Source organism: Eretmochelys imbricata, chromosome 11, assembly GCF_965152235.1.
Source record: "Eretmochelys imbricata isolate rEreImb1 chromosome 11, rEreImb1.hap1, whole genome shotgun sequence".
NCBI lineage: Eukaryota > Metazoa > Chordata > Testudines > Cheloniidae > Eretmochelys > Eretmochelys imbricata.
The window spans coordinates 72,730,170-72,750,161 of NC_135582.1; the positions used below are offsets into that span (position 1 = coordinate 72,730,170).

Consider the following 19,992-nt stretch of genomic DNA (forward strand, 5'->3'; position numbering starts at 1 on the left):
AGTTGCGAAGCAACATCATCTATTCCCCAAGGACAGTAACTATTATACACAGAGTGTAGCGGTGTCTAAACCCAGCAGGTCCCAGAGCCAAATGCTTATATTTCAGCTTTATAGTCCTGCAGCCTGAGATCCATGAGCCCTGAGTGTTGAGTTGTAGTGTAGACATAGCCTTAGAAAAAGGTACAATTTCAGCTCCTTGTCTCCTTTTGCCCACTTCTTCCTCTTTTTTTAGCCTTCCTTGGCAATGACAGTGTTTGTGCTGCAGCAGATTTATCAAACTAAAATTTGATAGGTTTGCCTTGATGCCCATATATTCCCTCATGGCTAAAAGTAATAAATCATCATACAGACAAATACTCCTGCTGTACAACTGATACCCTAGGAGTCAGAACATGAGGCACAGCCATGTGGCCAAAGCACCAATCTAAGCGTGTGCTAGATTTCTTGTAATAGGAGGGCAAAGGAAAGTGAGACAATGCAGTGAAAAGTCACCAAAAGAGGCGAGTTTTTTAAATCTCTTTTTAGTCCCTCTGTATCGCTTTGTTTCTAATGAATGAGCAGACAGGCTTTTGTAGAGACACAGGGGGAAATTTGATGTCACTTTCTTACAGGGCCTGATTCGAAGACCACTGGAAGAAATCAGAAACCCTTCATTGCCTTCAATGGACTTTGAGTCAGGCCCACCTTAACTTTACTGAGCAGAACCATGCTCCTCACTGCTCCCATCTTTCCCTTATTGGGCTGTTCTGTGTGAGCTGAGCCCTGGTATGGCAACATTTCAGGCTGCCAATGGGATCTGGTGTGTCCCTGCAGTGCTGTTGCTAGTCTCCTTGGCAGTCATGTGGTCTGTTCTTTGAGGAATAAAGTTCGCACAGCTTCCTATCTGTGCTTCCTCCCATTCACACGTGCCCCCTCTGGCTGGCTAACACACGCATCCAACCAAAGCATCGACATCCTTAAAGCCAGTCCTTTGGGACCCGTGCTGTGGTGATCTTGCATGGTCAGAAAATACTGCTCTAAAATAAAGGCCTCAGCCATGTCTTCCTGTAGCTGAAAATCCAGGCCATCTAATGTAAACGTCACAGGGCTGGCTCCAAAGGTGGTTTTAACAAACAGATTGCTTTTCACACAGTAGGCATCCAAACCTTTCTACAAAGCACCTTGCTAAGGATTAGGGACTGCGTGCTGGGTGAGGAAAAAGCCATTCCAGGCTCAGGAATAGTGCACATGCACATGCCCCTGGGCACAGCAGTCTGGTTTACTGGGAGAATAGGTGTAAGGGAACACCAGGAAAAAGCACCACCCACATGATGCAACTATCACCCCAACAGAGCTCTGAGTATTATTAGTGCAACTGAAGCCAGTGCTGGTGAACTGTGCCGGACTAACACCACTGGTATTTGACATCCACCCTCCACAGAGCAGATGGCACAAGCTAACCCAGCTTTTCACTAATATGTCTCAGGCCACTAGGGGTTAAGAGGATAGCACAGGTTTCAGAGTAACATCCAATGAAGTGAGCTGTAGCTCACGAAAGTTTATGCTCAAATAAACTGGTTAGTCTCTAAGGTGCCACAAGTACTCCTTTTCTTTTTGAGGATAGCACAGTTACCATGTCCATTCAGTCTCTGGCTTCCACTTAGCCACAAGCTGTGAGGGTGACTTTTCACACCTGCTTGCGGGCTGAAACCACACTGTGAAGTGCATTTAGACATCACACAGCTATGAGGCCTGAATGATTTTTGGTCACTACCAACAGCAGCTGCATTTGAATTGGTGATCAAGCCGTGAAAAGCTTCTCAACCTATTACCAGTCCCCTGAGCCAACCAGCCCTCTTAGCATTTTGCATGAGGCATTCACCAACCTTCATACTTTCGCTGCCAGGCAGTATCACCTAGAGCCATACCCTCATGCAGAACTGACCCCGAGTGGTGCTTTTGTGTGTGCAAAGTCCTTGTTTTGGGAAATCTCCTCCCAATCACTTAAAAAGCTTAGAGGTGATCTGAAAACATAACAGTAATGGAGTTTGTGCACTTGATAGAAGCTTTATGATGTAATAATAAGGCCTAGGGGGAAAAAAAAAGGCTTTATTTTCCTGGAAGTGATTCTCAAGCATCTTTGTTTTTGTGACAGATATTTAACTCAGATGTCTGGCGAACAGATTGGAGAAAAGCATGGTTCTTAAAGAGTCTGTCCCTCTGCTCCTTCCATTAAGGGTTGAGTGAGCTCCCAAGCCGCATTTCTGGGTCCTCCCCTGGAGAACGCAGGCACTGGGGGAACATCAGACCTTGTTTTCCATTTTGAAAGTCACTTTTAAAATCACCATTCCAGAATGCCACCAAAAACTGAATGCCATTTTGTTGTTTGCTGAAGTTTAACACAAGCAAATTCTCCTGTCAGAATCCAGACAAACCCCTCAATTTAGGCAACAATTGTCCTGACCCTGGTCTGTGGGTGAACCACACTATGTACTATTTGTGTGTGTGTGTGTGTGGGGGGGGGAAGCAGGGCCAAAGGGGAAGTTAAGCCAGTTTACATCCTCCACTCCAGATCCGGGCGTCAGCCAAGGACAGGGCTGTTCACTGGATGTCCCGCTTTGAGCTGCTGCCTGTGCCCCATAAGGGCCATTCCAAAAGCTGCTTACCCCCAGGGTGATTAGACGGAGATTCACTGGTGTTCAGCAGGTTTGCCCTGATAGATCAGGGGCCACATTCTGCCCCCAATGAATTTAGGAGTGGAAGTATGTCACTTTAGCTGCTACACTAGCCTTGTTCTTAAATTGTCCCACCACCAGTGCAGCTCCATTGGTGGTAGCACAGAGGAAGAGCTAGTGTGTATGAGGACATTGTCTGACCATGTTCCTAACACTTCTAGAGGATGAGGTGCTCAAAATGCCAGTGGTCTGTCTAGACTAGTGCTCCCACTGGCAGAGATGTGCTAGAAGTGGAAGGGAGACTGAAGAACAAAGGCTGGTGTGAAGAAGGCCTTTGTTCCAGATGGTCAAGGATTGACTGAAGGCTCAAAGGAAAAAACAGGCCTGTCATAAAAACAGCCCCCTTGTTCTGGTAGGGAGAATTCTGCCCTGGCAGAGCTGTGTTAAGGGTCTTCTGCCACCAATGGGTGTGTGTGTGTGGGTGAGAATACTAAAGGAGCAGTCCTGCACTAATGTCACACTAATGAGGAGAGGCTGATGCAGGTTCTTACTCACCATGAACCCAGATGAATTATCCAGGAGGCAGCGGAATCGGCACACAAAGCTCCTTTCGAGGAAAGAGGAATTCTCGGGAGGCAGCTGGCTGGGCTTGTAAGTAATAATGGAGGAGCTGATACTTGTTTCACCTAAAGGATGTGGGATAAAGGAGAGCCCAAATTAACACACACGGAAGTGTGGAGACTCCCAACAAGATGACAACGTGCATCAGCAGCTATATCTATTGAAGGTATTGCAAAAAATCTCCTCTTGATGGACACACTTGGTTCCTTCTTTCTAATTAAACGCCCCCTACAAAAACCTGCATGCACATGAAGAACAGGACTGTTTCAAAGTGAAGCACTCAAAAGTCAGGAAAGTTCCAATGGCCTGCTGTGGGTGCAGCCCTGAGTTACAAGATCTCTCTCTATCGTTGACATAGGACCTCTGCCTTATTCAGTGCACAAGCTGGACACTGCACAGAGAATATTTCAGTTCACAGCTGCCTCAATGAAGGATTTGCCATCTGAGAGACCTGCACCTGCCTTGGTAAGGCAACTCCCATCTTTTCATATGCTGTGTATTTATACCTCTCTATTGTATGTTCCACTCCATGCATCTGATGAAGTGGGTTTTAGCCCGCGAAAGCTTATGCCCAAATAAATTTGCTAGTCTCTAAAGTGTCACAAGGACTCCTCATTGTTTCTGCACATTACTGCAGCTGAGGCTTGAACCGAGTGGTGTCTGTAGGCAGCAGGTCTAGTGGACGATCTGTCTCCCCCATTGAGGGCCAGGACCAAACTCCTCTTGACAGGACCTGCCCAGGACTAACAGGAATACAACAGCATTTTTAAAGCAACTATCTTATGGAAACAGTGAAGAGTCGCAGGACATTCCCGGTGGTCTTTGGGCTGGTAACAGAACTGGCCGGGCCCCTAGCAGGCTCTATGCCACCTCCCTTTCTTTAGTCTCCTGCACCTACCATCAGGCGATGGTTTGCTCTCGGGAGTGGGAGGTGGGTTAAGGGCCCAGTGAAGGTTGCGCCTGAACTCCTGTTGGTCCTCGGTGTGGATCAGCTCAAACACGCTCTGGTGCATGACATCTGTCTGGAAGGAAGCAGAGTGACAGGTGAGTCCAACTGTCTATCCCAGGCACCTGCAGCTGCTGCACAGCTGGGGACAGCCTGGCCTCTCGCCATCGGAACTGCCACACACAGGGTGGACCAGATTTCATCACCCTCACTCCCAGGGGCAGTGCCAGGGCCTGCAAAGAGTCTCACCCCACTGAGATCAGTGGGGCTCCCCGGGGAGTAAGGTTCCATATCCCAGGCCTGAGCACACTCTGCTGATGGGAGCTGGGTCAAGCCAGGGTGGGTAAAGGTGGCCTGCATCCCTCACCTCCATGGCATAGACAGCAGCCCCTGCAAAGGCAATGGAGCTACCTGTTGGAGCCAGAACTACACAATGGACCCAATTCTGCCACCCTTACTCACCATGGAAGAGGTCCTGGTTTCTTTAGTGGGACCATTTGGGGCATAAGAGTGAGTCAGTGTGGAAGAAACTGATTCAAGTGTCAGTGGTGCAGAATCAAGCCCAATCTGCTCAAAGAATCCCAACAAAACAGATCACCATGATTTATTCTGCCTTTACCCGGTCATCACCTAAAGGGTGAGATTGTGGCTTTGGACTTCACTACACAGGTGTGCAGTCACAAGCTACCCCAGTGTAATTAATATGCGGTGTGTTTGCTGGCAAGATGAAGTATGTTTAAGCAGAGAAAGCAAGCAATGACTAATAGGGTAGCTCCAATAAGAACAAAAGCCAAAAAAGGTCTGTAATTAAGTCACACTTCACAACAAAGATCTGACCTCATTTCCCTGAATGAGTCAGTAGAACAGACAGATATGATTTACAAAGAGCAGATCAGAATAATAAAAATCACAAACACTGCCCTCACTGGCGCTTTGACTCTCAGTCATTCACTATAATTTGCTGCAATTTGCCAACTAAATTAATCCTCAAGATCTTCACATTTAAAATATGAAAACTTCTGAACTATGAAATATAAATAAGGTTTAGAATGCTAGGAGCTTTGTACTGGTTATATTTCAGTTTATTATAATTTTTTTTTAAATGAAAGGAAGTTCTGCATATTGGAAGAAACATTCTTAAAGCAATTTGACACCTCAGCAGCTGATTTATGCACATGTTGTACAGTACTTAGATTATCCTGATTCCAGTAGTTTTGAATCTATTAGAAAAAAACATTTCAAAAGGAGAAAAACAGCACTAAATCTGTTCCATTGCCTGCAATAATGCAGAGCTATTAATAGATGTCAGCTTCACTTATTTTTGAAATTCATAAAGAAAACATTGCAGATGCTGTCAGAAAATAGAGGCCAAGACACTGTGCCATGGTGGATACAACTGAGGACTGGGAGTCAAGAGACCCGCGTTTTAATTCCGGCTTTGCTACTGAGTGTCCTTGGGCAAATCACTTCACCCCTCTGGCTCATTTTCTCCATCTGCAAAATTGAGCTAATGATGCTTACTTTGGGATATATAGAGAATGAAAAGCCCTATATAAGAGTGAAGTACTTTATTTGACTTCCCTACAGGTTAAGGCAGGCAAGTCAATATCTACTTTCCACACACAGTTACTGCAATTGCATGCACGCATCAGGTATCTGTGCACGGCAAAGACCAGTGCTGGAGAGTTGAATGTGCAATTACATGATGTGATCCTGTGCTTAAGGCTATTAAATATGCAAATTAGTTGAGCAGTTGCATTTATTTTTATACATGCAGTTGTGATCTGGCCTTGTTTGAAAATCTGGCCCTCCACATTTAAGTGCCCATTTAAGAGGGGCTGTCACCCTTGGGGAAATATTTCAAATCAGTCAGACCTTTAAGAATATAAGATCATCAGAATGGGGATACTGGGTCAGGTCAAGGGTTAATCTACTCCAGTATTCTGTCTTCCGACAGTGGCCAATGTCAGGTGCCCTAGAGGGAATGAACAGAACAGGCCATCATCCAGTGACCCATCCCCTGTCGCTCATTCCCAGCTTCTGGCAAACAGAGGCTAGGGACACCATCCCTGCCCATCCTGGCTAATTATAGGGAAACAATTGTTAACATTAAGATCACTGAAGTTCATTTCTGATCAGTGAAAGCTGCAGGGAAACCATCATTCTTTGAGGAGACCAATTAAGTTACAATAAACTTGGTGGCCAACTCTTTCTGCAAGCAACTGTCAACTGTTTCCAAGCCTTGATAAATGATCAGAGTCTTCGTACATGTGGGTGAAAACTGGTGACTGTGGCTTAGTTGGAGGAAGCAAATTGGTGAGAATGACACTATCAAAAAGGGGGCCATTTATGAAGGCTTCCTCTGCAAAACAAGGAAATATGGTATTTGGCCACTAAAATGTCATGAAAAATACAAAAAAAGTCTCCCGCTTAGGCAGACTGGAGTGCCTGCTGGGCTGGGACAGAATAGGAAAGGAAACTAATTTCCTTTCCTAAGTGAATTCTTTGTACTGGTCTTCATGGCTGAGGATTTGAGGGAGATTCCCAAACCTGAGCCATTCTTTTTAGGTGACAAATCTGAGGAACTGTCCCAGATTGACGTGTCATTAGAGGAGGTTTTGGAACAAAGTGATAAACTAAACAGTAATAAGTCACCAGGACCAGATGGCATTCACCCACGAGTTCTGAAGGAACTCAAATGTGAAATTGCAGAGCTACTAACTGTGGTTTGTAACCTATCATTTAAATCAGCTTCTGTATCAAATGACTGGAGGATAGCTAATGTGACACCAATTTTTTTTAAAAGGGCTCCAGAGGCGATCCCAGCAATTACAGGCTGGTAAACCTGACTTCAGTACCAGGCAAACTGGTTGAAACTACAGTAAAGAACAGAATTATCAGACACCTAGATTAACGTGATTTGTTGGGGAATAGTCAACATGGTTTTTGTAAAGGGAAATCATGCCACCAATCTACCAGAATTCTTTGAGGGGGGTCAACAAATATGTGGACAAGGGGAAATCCAGTGGATACAGTGTACTTAGATTTTCAGAAAGCCTTTGACAAGGTCCCTCACCAAAGGCTCTTAAGCAAAGTAAGCTATCGTGGAATATGAGGGAAGGTTCTCTTATGGATTGGTAACTGATTAAAAGATAGGAAACAAAGGGTAGGAATAAATGGTCAGTTTTCAGAATGGAGAGAGGTAAATAGTGGTGTCCCCCAGGGGTCTGTACTGGGACCAGTCCTATTCAACATAAACGAACTGGAAAAAGGGGTAAACAGTGAGGTGGCAAAATTTGCAGATGATACAAAACTACTCAAGATAGTTAAGTCCAAAGCAGACTGCAAAGAGCTACAAAGGTATCTCACAAAACTGGGCAACAAAATGGCAGATGAAATTCAATTTTGATAAATGCAAATTGGAAAATATAATCCCAACTACCCATATAAAATGATGGGGTCTAAATTAGCCGTTACCACTCAAGAAAGATCTTGGAGTCATTGTGGATAGTTCTCTGAAAACATCCACTCAATGTGCAGTGGCACTCAAAAAAGCGAGCAGAATGTTCATTGCCTCTATATAAATCCACGGTACGCCCACATCTTGAATACTGTGTGCAGAGGTGGTCACGCCATCACAAAAAAAGATACGTTGGAATTGGAAAAGGTTCAGAAAAGGGCAATAAAAATAATTAGGGGTATGGAGCAGCTTCCATATGAGGAGAGATTAATAAGACTGGGACTTTTCAGCTTGGAAAGAGATGACTAAGGGGCATATGATAGAGGTGTATAAAATCATGACTGGTGTGGAGAAAATCAATAAGGAAGTGTTATTTCCTCCTTCTCATAACACAAGAACTGGGGGTCACCAAATGAAATTAATAGGCAGCAGGGTTAAAACAAAGAAAAGGAAGTTTTTCCTCACACAACGCACAGTCAGTCTGCGGAACTCTTTGCCAGGGGATATTGTGAAGGCCAAGACTATAACAGGGTTCAAAAAAAGAACTAGATAAGTTCATGGAGAATAGGTCCATCAATGCTATTAGCCAGGATGGGCAGGAATGGTGTCCCTAACCACCATTTGCCAGAAGCTGGGAACAGGCAACAGGGGATGGATCACTTGATGATTCCCTGTTCTGTTCATTCCCTCTGGGGACTTGGCATTGGCCACTGTTGGAAGACAGGATATTGGGCTAGATGGACCTTTGGTCTGACCCAGTAGGGCTGTTCTGTTTTCTTCAAAATGTTTTGTGGGAACATAAGAAGTTTTTCCATTGTTTGTCAAAAGTTTTTGCAAAATGTTTCAGAGTTTCACTGAAAAGCCTGAAACCCAACAATTTTTTTGGTTTTCAACAACCAAAATTTGATATTCTGTTGTGGACAACCAGAAAATGTTGTTTTTCAGTTGCAAAAAATCAGAAGAAATTGCAGCTTCTGGGAAGGATTCCATTCAGCTAAAGAGACATTTTTCAACATTGTTATTTGACCAGCTGTCCAGCACTGTTCCCAGGGCAGGGCTCTGGCAAGAGACCACAAATGAGTCTTTTCTACCAGTAATGTTTGTCTTTCCTTCCTTAGTCGACTTTCCTCAGTGTGGCAAAGTCATTCCACATCTGGAAGTAACAAGGGATTGTATTCAGAGAGGGAAAAGGAATACATGTATTGTGGTCCCGCTCCCTGATATTTGTCTTTTTTAAATTCTGTAGTCCCTTTGTTAAGTGATCTTAAAAGGGGCAGTGATACCCTGCCATGCCACTGTCAGAATGACAACAAGCAGACTCTCTAGAGAGTCAAATTCTGCTTTCATCTATATGGATGTAAATTCAAAGTAATTCCATTGGCTTCAGCTGAGTTACTGCACGCTTACATCGCTGGAACAGAGCGGAGTTTGGCCCATGCTCTGCAGATGGGAGCTCAAGTCTCTCGCTTGGCTCTGCTTATCAGCTCAGCCCTATTTCCAGCGCCAAGAGCAATTTTCTGCTCCTCCCTCTGCTGGCCTCGGATCAGGGGAGCCATGAATGTGGTTGTGAAATCAGCCCAGAAGAGTCACATTACTTTTAGGAGCAGAAACATCTGGTCAAATCTCATCCACTCATTTCAGAGGAGCCTGGGGTCCATTGGCTGTCAGCTATTTCCCAGGTTAGAGGATATGTTTTACCAGCTAAACCAAAAAAGAAAGTCACAGACCAAAGAGAAACCACGTTAAAAAGTTATGGAACATCCTACTAACCTGATGAAATCCAAGATAGTCTTGAATCGTGTGCGAGGAATAAAATATCAACCCTTCAGATGTCACCACCAGCACAAAGCCATGAAGAGCCTAGGAGAGAGGGGGACAGAGTGAGCATCAGAACTCAGCTCCCAACCCAACACCACTGCATGTGGATGGAAACCAAATGAGTGGAGAGATCTCATTCTGTCTGGAGGTCAGGTTCCCCTGTCAGCTTTCTGATGGTCAGCTGCTGGTGGGGATAAGAAAGTAGTGGGGGTAGGACGACAGCTTAGACAGCTGTGAGAGACCCCGAGGAAAAGTTGCAGCTAGGGACATAGGGAAATAAGGATTTATAGTCAGGACCAAATGATTGGAAGGGGGAAGGAGGTGTTTTCTGAAAATCTGAGAGGGCGGGTGGACAAGGAATGTCAGCCACAGGGAAACAAGGTTATGGAGATTAGCTACATGCAGAAAGGTGCAGGATTTGATCTCTTGTTAACACTATACATGAACTAGATATTAGTGACATTGGTAATCAAGGCTAGCCACCGGCTGGCTGCTATCAGCTGGCCATTTACTGGAGCACCCTGGTAGGAGTGGGCCTGGAGGAGGGTAGACTAGTTTGGGGAAGGCGTTCCATGCCAAAGAATCTTTGTATGGAGGTTAGCTCCGATGACACAGAGCTAGGTTTGCCAACTTCAGTTGGACGCATTCCTGGAGATTTCATCACATAACATAATCTTTAATTCCTGGAGACTCCCAGACAATCCTGGGGTGCTGGCAATCCTACACAGAACTCCCAGCTTGTGGCAGCTGCCTGTTGCTATGATATCAGCAATAGGTCCTTTTCTGTGGGGTGCACTGGTGGCATCCTGCATGTGACAGAGGAATGGCTAATAAAATAAGGACATCACAGACCACTGCTGGTGCACCAGCAATGGGGTGGAACAGCCTAGGGGGTCTCCCTACCAGAGGGATTTTAGATTCACGTTAGTTATTTCCTGGGAGTTGATTTGAATCTGTCTGGATTTTGCAGCATTCTCCTTGGGGAGAATGGTGTCCCTGAGGCAAAACCATTGTCAGGTCGCGGTGGGCTCTGAGTCCCAGAGCCACCCCTCACTGACTGCAAATGAGGCAGAGGAGAGACTGGGATTTAATTTTCTACAGAGACAGTTTAAGAGGCGGATTGTGAATCGCGAATCATTAGCAAAACTGAGCAAGCAGATACAAACAAAACAAAGTAATGGTGATCTGAGAGCCTAGATCTATAAAGTGTGAGTTTCATGTAATACGGTAGCTGACTACTCTGGGAGAGAACTGAAAACAGAATGTCTGGAAGAGCCTTCAGGAGGCCAAATAAAGCAGTATTTCAAAATGAAGCATTGTTTTCCTTTCTCCCAGATTTACTGAGCAGGCACAAATCCTGCCTGTGACGGCGTGCGACTCACTACTGAGGCGCCTCCTGCTGGCTGTCCTGGAGATTAGCTCTGTTCGCTAATGCGCTAATCTCTGGTGGTGCCTCATTGCTGTCACTTTCGTTCCAGGACCCACGCCACGCCCAGGACTGCAGCATCCTTTTCAGTGACACGGCCCTCCGGCTGTGCCACACTCTGTGTTTCCCCCTTTTGAGGGACCTGCAATCTCTGTCCAGCCACTTCCCTCAGTGGCAAATGCAGTCCATTGTCCCAGGGCTGCTTCCCAGGAGGCTCCTGCACCCTCTTCTGCCCTTACCTCCGGAGCTCAGCCTACAGGCCCTAGCAGCCATCCAGGAGCTCTCTAGCTCCCCTGGTCTCTGCTTGCAGCACTGCTTTGTCCTAGGTACTGGCACTCCTTCCTCATGCTAGGAGCCTGGCCTTCTCCCCTCAAGCTACTTCTCTCCAGTCAGCTACTTAACTCTGCTCAGCCCTGCAGCCCTTCTTATATGAGCCTACCGGGCTGTGATTCGCTACTCCTCTCAGCCCCTTTCTATTTGGCTGCCTCCAGTGCAGCCTCCCTAGGGCTGCTTTTAATCCCTTTTCTGCCAGTGAGGGGCAGCTGCCCTATCACATCGCCTTTTCACACATACAAGTGCTGAAGCCTTTCCAATGCTGGCAGAGCTGTGCTGACCTAGCAAACACAGAAAGTGCCTTCTGCTGTGTTTTGTCACATTTATGAACCTATTCTGTCTAGTTGCTAAACTGTATCCTAATTAGATCTGATCAAACATCAGGAAATTCAGATGTTTCAATGACTGTTTTCATCTTGAATCGAGACAATAAGTTGTTTTGTTTTGACATTTCTGATTGAAGTGAAACATTTTGACATTCCTGAGTTGAAGTAATATTTCATTTCAGCTTGGTTCAACACTGAACTATGCCTGAATTGTCACAGTGCCTCAAGGGAGCTGTAGTTTAGGTTCCTCACTCTCCCCATTTTCCCATATGGACGGCATCTCCTGTGATACAATGTGGCCCTGGTATGTACATGAGGCACAGAGCACTTTAAGCCAGAGGTGCATCAGGGTGCAGGGTGAATCAACCAGGACACCTCAAGCAGACACAGATTAATATTGAACTGACCTGAAATGAAGTGTTTCAATTTGGTTCTCAACAAGCTAGAATGTCTCAATCTGAGATAAAGAAATACTTATTTGGGGCCAGGTTTTCTTTTTTTTTTTTTTTAACTTTAACAAAAATCAAAGTTTTCTGGGGGAAATTTCAATTTTGTGGCAACCAAGTTTTCAGCAACTTCAATAATTAATCCATTAATAATTTTCCAAATGCACAATATCAGAGAGCTGAATATTTTCAGCTTGTATTTCACATATTCTGATTAGGACGCTCATACTTCTCTTTCTTGTAAGTGGACAGCAGTAGAGATAGACTTAAGTGCACTGATAGCAGAATTACTCCCTTCTTTCTCTCTCTCCCCAGAGATCTCACAACCTCCTAAAGCCCAAACATGGCATATAATGGGGGACAAAGGCCCAAAATAGAAGCATAAAAAATTATTAGTGTGAGCTAGGGCTGTCAATTAATCACAGTTAACTCAAAAAAATTAATCGCGATTAATCGCACTGTTAAACAATAGAATACCAATTGAAGTTAAATTTTTGATGTTTTTCTACATTTTCAAATTTATTGATTTCTATTACAACACAGAATAGAAATTATACAGTGCTCACTTTATACTGTTATTTTTTATTACAAATATTTGCTCTGTAAAAATGATGAAGAAATATTTTTCAATTCACTTAATTCAAGTACTGTAGTGCAATCTCTTTATTGTGAAAGTGTAACTTACAAATGTAGATTTTTTTTGGTTACATAATTGCACTCAAAAACAAAACAATGTAAAACTTTAGAGCCTACAGGTCCACTTAGTCCTACTTCTTGTTCAGCTGATTTCTAAGACAAACAAGTTTGTTTACATTTACATTTGCTAAACATTCATATGTCCCTTCATGCTTTGGCCACCATTCTAGAGGACATGCTTCCATGCTGATGATGCTCATTAAAAAAATAATGCGTTAATGAAATTTGTGACTGAACTCCTGGGGAACTGTATGTCTCCTGTTCTGTTTTATCCACATTCCGCCATCTATTTCATGTTATAACAGTCTTGGATGATGACCCAGCATATATTTATTTTAAGAACACTTTCACAGCAGATTTGACAAAACACAAAGAAGATACCAATGTTAGATTTCTAAGGATAGATACAACACTTGACCCAAGGTTTAAGAATCTGAAGTGTCTTCCAAAATCTGAGAGGGACGAAGTGTGGAGCATGCTATCAGATGTCTTAAAAGAGCAACACTCTGATGAAGAAACTACAGAACCTGAACCACCAAAAAAGAAAATCAACCTTCTGCTGGTGGCATCTGACTCAGATGATGAAAATGAACATGCATTGGTCCGCTCTGCTTTGGATTATTATTGAGCAGAACCCGTCATCAGCATGGACGCTGTCAAGGTTCCTTCCCCACTCTGAACTCTAGGGTACAGATGTGGGGACCTGCATGAAAACCTCCTAAGCTTACTTTTACCAGCTTAGGTTAAAACTTCCCCAAGGTACAAATTAATTTTACCCTTTGTCCTTGGAATATCCACTGCCACCACCAAACTCTAACTGGGTTTACTGGAAAACGCAGTTTGGACACGTCCTTCCCCCCAAAATCCTCCCAACCCTTGCACCCCACTTCCTGGGAAAGGTTTGGTAAAAATCCTCACCAATTTGCATAGGTGACCACAGACCCAAACCCTTGGATCTGAGAACAATGAAAAAGCATTCAGTTTTCTTACAAGAAGACTTTTAATAGAAGTAAAGAAATCCCCTCTGTAAGATCAGGATGGTAGATACCTTACAGGGTAATTAGATTCAAAACATAGAGAATCCCTCTAGGCAAAACCTTAAGTTACATAAAAGACACACAGACAGGAATAGTCATTCTATTCAGCACAGTTCCTTTCTCAGCCATTTAAAGAAATCATAATCTAACACATACCTAGCTAGATTACTTACTAAAGTTCTAAGACTCCATTCCTGTTCTATCCCTGGCAAAAGCAGGATACGGACAGACACAGACCCTTTGTTTCTCTCCCTCCTCCCAGCTTTTGAAAGTATCTTGTCTCCTCATTGGTCATTTTGGTCAAGTGCCAGCGAGGTTACCTTTAGCTTCTTAACCCTTTACAGGTGAGAGGATTTTTCCTCTGGCCAGGAGAGATTTTAAAGGGGTTTACCCTTCCCTTTATATTTATGACAGATGCACATCCTCTGGAATGGTGGTTGAAGCATGAAGGGACATATGAATCTTTAGTGCATATGGCATGTAAATATCTTGCGATGCCAGCTACAACAGTGCCATGCGAACACCTGTTCTCACTTTCAGGTGACATTGTAAACAAGCTGTGGGCAGCATTATCTCCTGCAAATTGTAACCAAATTTGTTTGTCTGCGCAATTGGCTGAAGTAGGACTGAGTGGACTTGTAGGCTCTAAAGTTTTACATTGTTTTATTTTTGAATGCAGTTATTTTTTGTACATAATTCTATATTTGTAAATTCAACTTTCATTATAAAGAGATTGTACTACAATCCTTGTATTAGGTGAATTGAAATAAACTATTTCTTTTGTTTTTTTACAGTGCAAATATTTGTAATAAAAAATATAAAGTGAGCACTGTACACCTTGTATTGTGTTATTGAAATAAATATATTTGAAAATGTAGAAAACATCCACAAATACTTAAATAAATGATATTCTATTATTGCTTAACAGTGGGATTAATCACGATACTTTTTTTTTTAAAATTGAGATTAATTTTTTAATCTCTTGACAGCCCTAGTGAGAGCAGATGAAAGTGGTCCAGGATCATTTCTTTAGCCTGAACAGCCTCATTTGTGATCCCTGTTCTGTAATTCAGCATTTCTGATGGGACTAAATCGACAGTAATGAGATCGCAGCAGGCCTGTGTAGAAGGGAGAGAAATATTTGTCTAGAACACCGGACACCCACTTCTTTATGAAGGGCACTAAAGAGGTACTCACAAATACTCCATGCTCCCATTTCCTCTATGTACTGGACTGGGAAGGGTTGCTCTGACAGCCTGTGTGGTCAGGAAAGTAAAACCAACAAGCCCCTGTATTTAAATGGCAAGATCCAAGAGGTTATTCAGGCAAAGTGGATCGCTCTCAGAAAATAGAAATCCGGCCCAAAGGAGCAGAATCTAAGTAAACTATGAGACAATGTCACGGAGCGCAGACTCACCGGTGGCACCTCCTGCTGGTCGTCTCAGGGAATTAGCGTTCCAGCCTCCAGAGCGCCCTCTTCAGGCCCACGTGTCGCCTTGCTGCTGGCTCCCGTGTCCCCCCCCAGGACCCCAGTGCCCCTTTCAATGGGTGCTGCCCCCTGGCAGTACCCCACAATTCTGGGTCTCCCCCTCTCAGGAGAGCCCCCCACCCACTATCCCTACCTTGCCTCAGTCATAGGCTCCTGCCAATCACCAGCTAGCCCCTGTGCCCTGGGACAGACTGCAGTATGAGCCACTCATCCCAGGCAAGGTTGGGTTTGGACCTGCTGCCTCTGTCTAACCTTGGGCTATCCCCTGCAACCCCAGTACCTCTTGGGCCTAATACCAGGCTGCAGCCTGGGGCTTTCCTGGCTGGAGCTCCCCAGGCCCTTCCCCAGCCCTGCTCCAAGTCTAGGTACTCTGCTTAGGTCCCTGCAGCCAGGTCCCTCCTTCTCAGAGCTAGAGAGAGAGGGAGTCTCTTCTTCTCCTGGCTTTTATAAGGCCCACTGGGTCTGTCTGGGGCATGGCCCCCCAGCTGCGGCTGCTCTGCCAATCAGCCCAGCTCTTCCCCTTCCCCAGCCCTCTCCCAGGGCTATCTTAAACCCTTCTGGGCCCAAGCGGGTGTCCACCCTGCTACACCCCCACTCAAAACCCCCACGCCTCTCAGCCGGGGCTTCCTGGAACTAGCCGTCCAGGCTCACCCCTCCAGGCTCGCACACCTTCTCTCTGAGGCCTCCCGGGCTGGGACATCTCCCAGACATGGGTCTCCGCCCTCCAGCAGGCCTGTTCCACAGCCTCAAGTTGCGCCCTTAGGTCTGGGTCCCCCAGTGCCTCTTCTCTCTCTGTCTGGGTCCCCGCTATTCCCTGTCCTACCCCAACCTGGGTCCCAGCCTCCTGCTGGGCCCAGTCCATTTGGGTTTCCCTGTCACAGACCTCCCTGGCAATGGTCTGGGTCCTGCCCGGTCGCAGGATCCTCACCGTCCTGGTTGCGATCTTTGCTACCTCCCCTGGGTGGCCTACTGGCCGGTCAGCCACTCTCTCGGCCGCCTCCAGCTGTATTTTCCCTCCCCCTAGGGGGCAGTCTTTCCGTAGGTGGCCCGGCTCCTGGCAATGCCAACAGGCTCCCTGCCTCCATGTTGCCTGGGCCTCCTGCTTCTTCCTGTTGTCCCTCACTGGGCCAGCCCTTCCTGGGTTGCCCTGGGTTGTGTTCCTTGGGCCAGGGCACTCTCGCCAAAGGTGCCCCTGCTGCCCACAGTCCCAACATGCCCGGACTCCTTCTTTTACCCAGAAGATGGTTTGAGGGAACCTGCCACCGTCCTGTCCCAGGTTGAGGCATTCAGCCCCCAGCCCCATAGGGACAGTCCTGTCCAGTGCCCACGCCTGGCACAGGCATAAGAAGTCCTTGTTTCTGCACCAGGCCTCCTGGTCCTAGCGCCGGGCTCCTCCCTCTGGCCTCAGCGGTTTCTCCTGAACACGGGCCAGAGGAGCTTCTGCAAGGCCTGCTGTTCACCCACCAGCTGGGCCATCTGTCCTTGGAGGACCCACTGCGCCTCCCATAAGCCATCCTGGGTCTCCCGGTCCCCCTTCAGGCCGTCAGCGCCCTTCCAGTGAGCTGCTGACACTGGGCCCCACCCAGAGACAACACCCGGGAACTCCCCATAGAAGACCCCGGTGTACCTGGGATCCATCGTCCCTGCTTTTCCACCTTCAAGTTCTCCTTTCTGATTTGGGCAATCGTTCCACAGTCCGTGCCCTTGCCCTTTGTATCAGGAGTGGACCGCTCATGCCCGCATTCTCCACCACTTTGTAACCAGGGCGCAGCCTCACCGGTGGCGCCACTTGCTGGTCGTCTCAGGGAATTAGCTTTCCAGCCTCCGGAGTCCCCTCTTCAGGCCAGTGTCTCACCTTGCTGCTGGCTCCCGTGTCCCTCCCAGGACCCCGGTGCCCCTTTCACTGGGTGCTGCCCCCTGGCAATACCCCACAGATCTGGGTCTCCCCCTCTCAGGGGAACCCCCCACCCACTATCCCTACCTTGTCTCAGTCATAGGCTCCTGCCAATCACCAGCTAGCCCCTGAGCCAGAATGCAGTATGAGCCACTCATTCCAGGCAAGGTTGGGTTTGGACCTGCTGCCTCTGCCTAACCTTGGGCTGTCCCCTACAACCCCAGTACCTCTTGGGCCTAATACTAGGCCGCAGCCTGGGGCTTTCCTGGCTGGAGCTCCCCAGCTCCTTCCCCAGCCCTGCTCAGGTCCCTGCAGCGAGGTCCCTCCCTCTCAGAGCTAGAGAGACAGTCTCTCTTCTTCTCCTGGCTTCTCTGGCTTTTATAAGGCCCACTGGGTCTGTTTGGGGCATGGGCTGCAGCTGCTCTGCCAATCAGCCCACTCTTCCCCTGCCCCAGCCCTCTCTAAGGGCTCTCTTAAACCCTTCTGGGCCTGAGCGGATGTCCACCCCACTGCAGACAAAAATTCACAGATTCCAAGGCCAGAAGGACAATTGTGACCATCTAGTCTGACCTTTTGTACAATCCAGGCCAGAGAACTGCCGCAAAATAATTCCCAGTGCAGATCTTTTAGAAAAACACCCAATCTTGATTTTAAAATTGTCAGGAGTAGATTGTTCCAATGGTTAATTACTCTCACAGTTAAAAGTTTACACCTGATTTCATATCTGAATTTGTTTATCTTCAACTTCCAGATGCTGGACTCTGTTAGGCCTTTCTCTGCTAGACTGAAGAGATCCATTATTAAATATTTGTTCTCCATGAAGGGACTGATAGATAATCAAGTCACCCATTCTCTTTGGTAAGCTAAATAGATTAAGCTTTTGAGTCTATCACTATAAAAGTATGTCTTCTAATCTTTTAATCATTCTTAAGGATACGATTCTGTCATGGAGGTCATGGATTCTGGAACTTTCCGGGACTTCTTCTGGGTAAGGGCCAGAGCAGCGGACTGGCAGCCTGCCCCAGGGATGTGGTGCAGCAGCTGCCAGAACAGCTAACCAGTGGCCAGCCCTGGGCCTGCTGGAGCAACGGTCCCCAGTTACCTGGAGGTGATTGGGGTTGGGTCAGCCCCCCTGAGACTGGAGCAGCAACGGTCAGCCCCTGCCATAGGAGCAGTGGCAGGGCTGGAGCAGCTGCAAGTCCTGGTAGCGCTCTGTTTGTCCCCACTCCCCCAGCCTATTTTTAGTAAAAGTCAGGGGCAGGTTGTGGGCTTCCGTTAATTCTTGTTTATTGCCTGCAACCTGTCCCTGACTTTTACTAAAGATACCTGTGACAGAATCATTCTCTGAAACCTCTCCCATTTATCAACATCCTTCTTGAATTGTTGGCACCAGACCTGGACACAGGATTCCAGCAGCAATTGCACCAGTGCCAAAGACAGAGATAAAATAACCTCTCCACTCCTACTTGAGATTCCCGATTATACATCCCAGGATCATATTTGCTCTTTTTGGCCCCAGAGTCACACAAACTTTATATGAAGAGAGACCGAAATGACTGGAACTGTTTAATTTAGAGAGAAGATAAATACAGGTGGTCAGGATAGAGGCATATAAAATAATGAATGGAATAAGAAAGAGGGCAAATTGCATACTCCTATTTATCTTCTCTCTTCATACAAGAAGAAAGGGACTTTCTTCAACTGAAAATCAGTAAGTTAGAAATGTCATTGAAAGAAGATGCACAATACATACTTAACCTGTGGAACTCATTGCCACAAGGTTTCACTGATGTTAAGGGCTTATTAGGATTCAAGAATCTGAACGTACATGAGAATATACACAGTGACAGAGAGAAAATAAGAAATTATAAGGGGTATAAAATCTCTTGATCCAGGGTGTAAGCAGCCTTGTAAAAGACAGGTAATAGGAAAAAATAATAATTTTCTACTATGATGCTTTCTTTTGCATCATCTGGTACTACATGCTACAATAAGCATTTTGGAACAGGATTTTTATGTAAATACAGAAGAGCTAATTTCACAGGATTCCGTTGGGGAGCATGTATAAGCAAACAACAATACACAATACACACACATAAGAGCTACGGCCACCCACTGTGCCCCTATGAATACAACTGTCTATATTGGTATAGAGCTATCTACCCAATATCAAATGCCATATAGTAAAATATGTGTGCTCATTCAGGCGCATTCCCAACCCAAACACAGTGATACTAACTAGATGAGTGGTATGTTCTGTTTTTATAAAATAAACACTTAAGTTCTTTCACCTGTGAGAAATACAGAGCACTAAGAATTCCCAGGACAGCACAGCTAATGCAGCCACCAATATAAAATTTTAGATGTATTTTTAATGGTACGCAACTTTCAGACTTTACGGTTCAAAGGCTTTCCACCCTCTTCAGTGACAGAAAAATCAATAGTAAAAGGGGAATGTCTATATTCCCAAGCAGGAATTTGCATTGGCTTGTATATTTTTATCCAGCCTCCAACCCCTTTTCTTCAGGGGAGACTAATTTCAAACCTTCTCAGTAGTCTTTGCTTGTGTTGGTCTGAGGAGGTCCCTGTGTTGCCTTCAGGACAGCACAGCTGGGTGTTAAATAAAAGATGAGAGGCCATTCAGAAATGAGGCACTGTCTTTAATGAGCAGCTGCCAGAAGCAACGCTTCCTTCATCACAAACCCTTCTGCAGTGCAGTTTCCTGAGTCAGGCTCTATTTATGTATTGCTAGGGATTTTGAACAGTCATTAGCTGATGATTCAAAGGGTGGCTAGCTCTGAGCTAACATCTTCTCAGAGTCCAAGCAGAAGTTGAGGTAGAAGATC

At 45.8% G+C, this 19,992-nt stretch overlaps 1 protein-coding gene across 1 annotated transcript in view; it reads right to left on the reverse strand.

The window, feature by feature from the left end:
• Positions 1-19,992, reverse strand: part of LOC144271937 (aryl hydrocarbon receptor-like) — a 132,518-nt gene that overhangs the window by 14,390 nt on the left and 98,136 nt on the right. The window contains exons 4-6 of the mRNA XM_077829604.1: positions 9,452-9,541; positions 4,174-4,297; positions 3,210-3,340 (exon numbers count right to left, since the gene is read on the reverse strand). Coding sequence (XP_077685730.1) covers positions 3,210-3,340; positions 4,174-4,297; positions 9,452-9,541 — 345 coding nt within the window. The remainder of the gene's footprint in view (positions 1-3,209; positions 3,341-4,173; positions 4,298-9,451; positions 9,542-19,992) is intronic.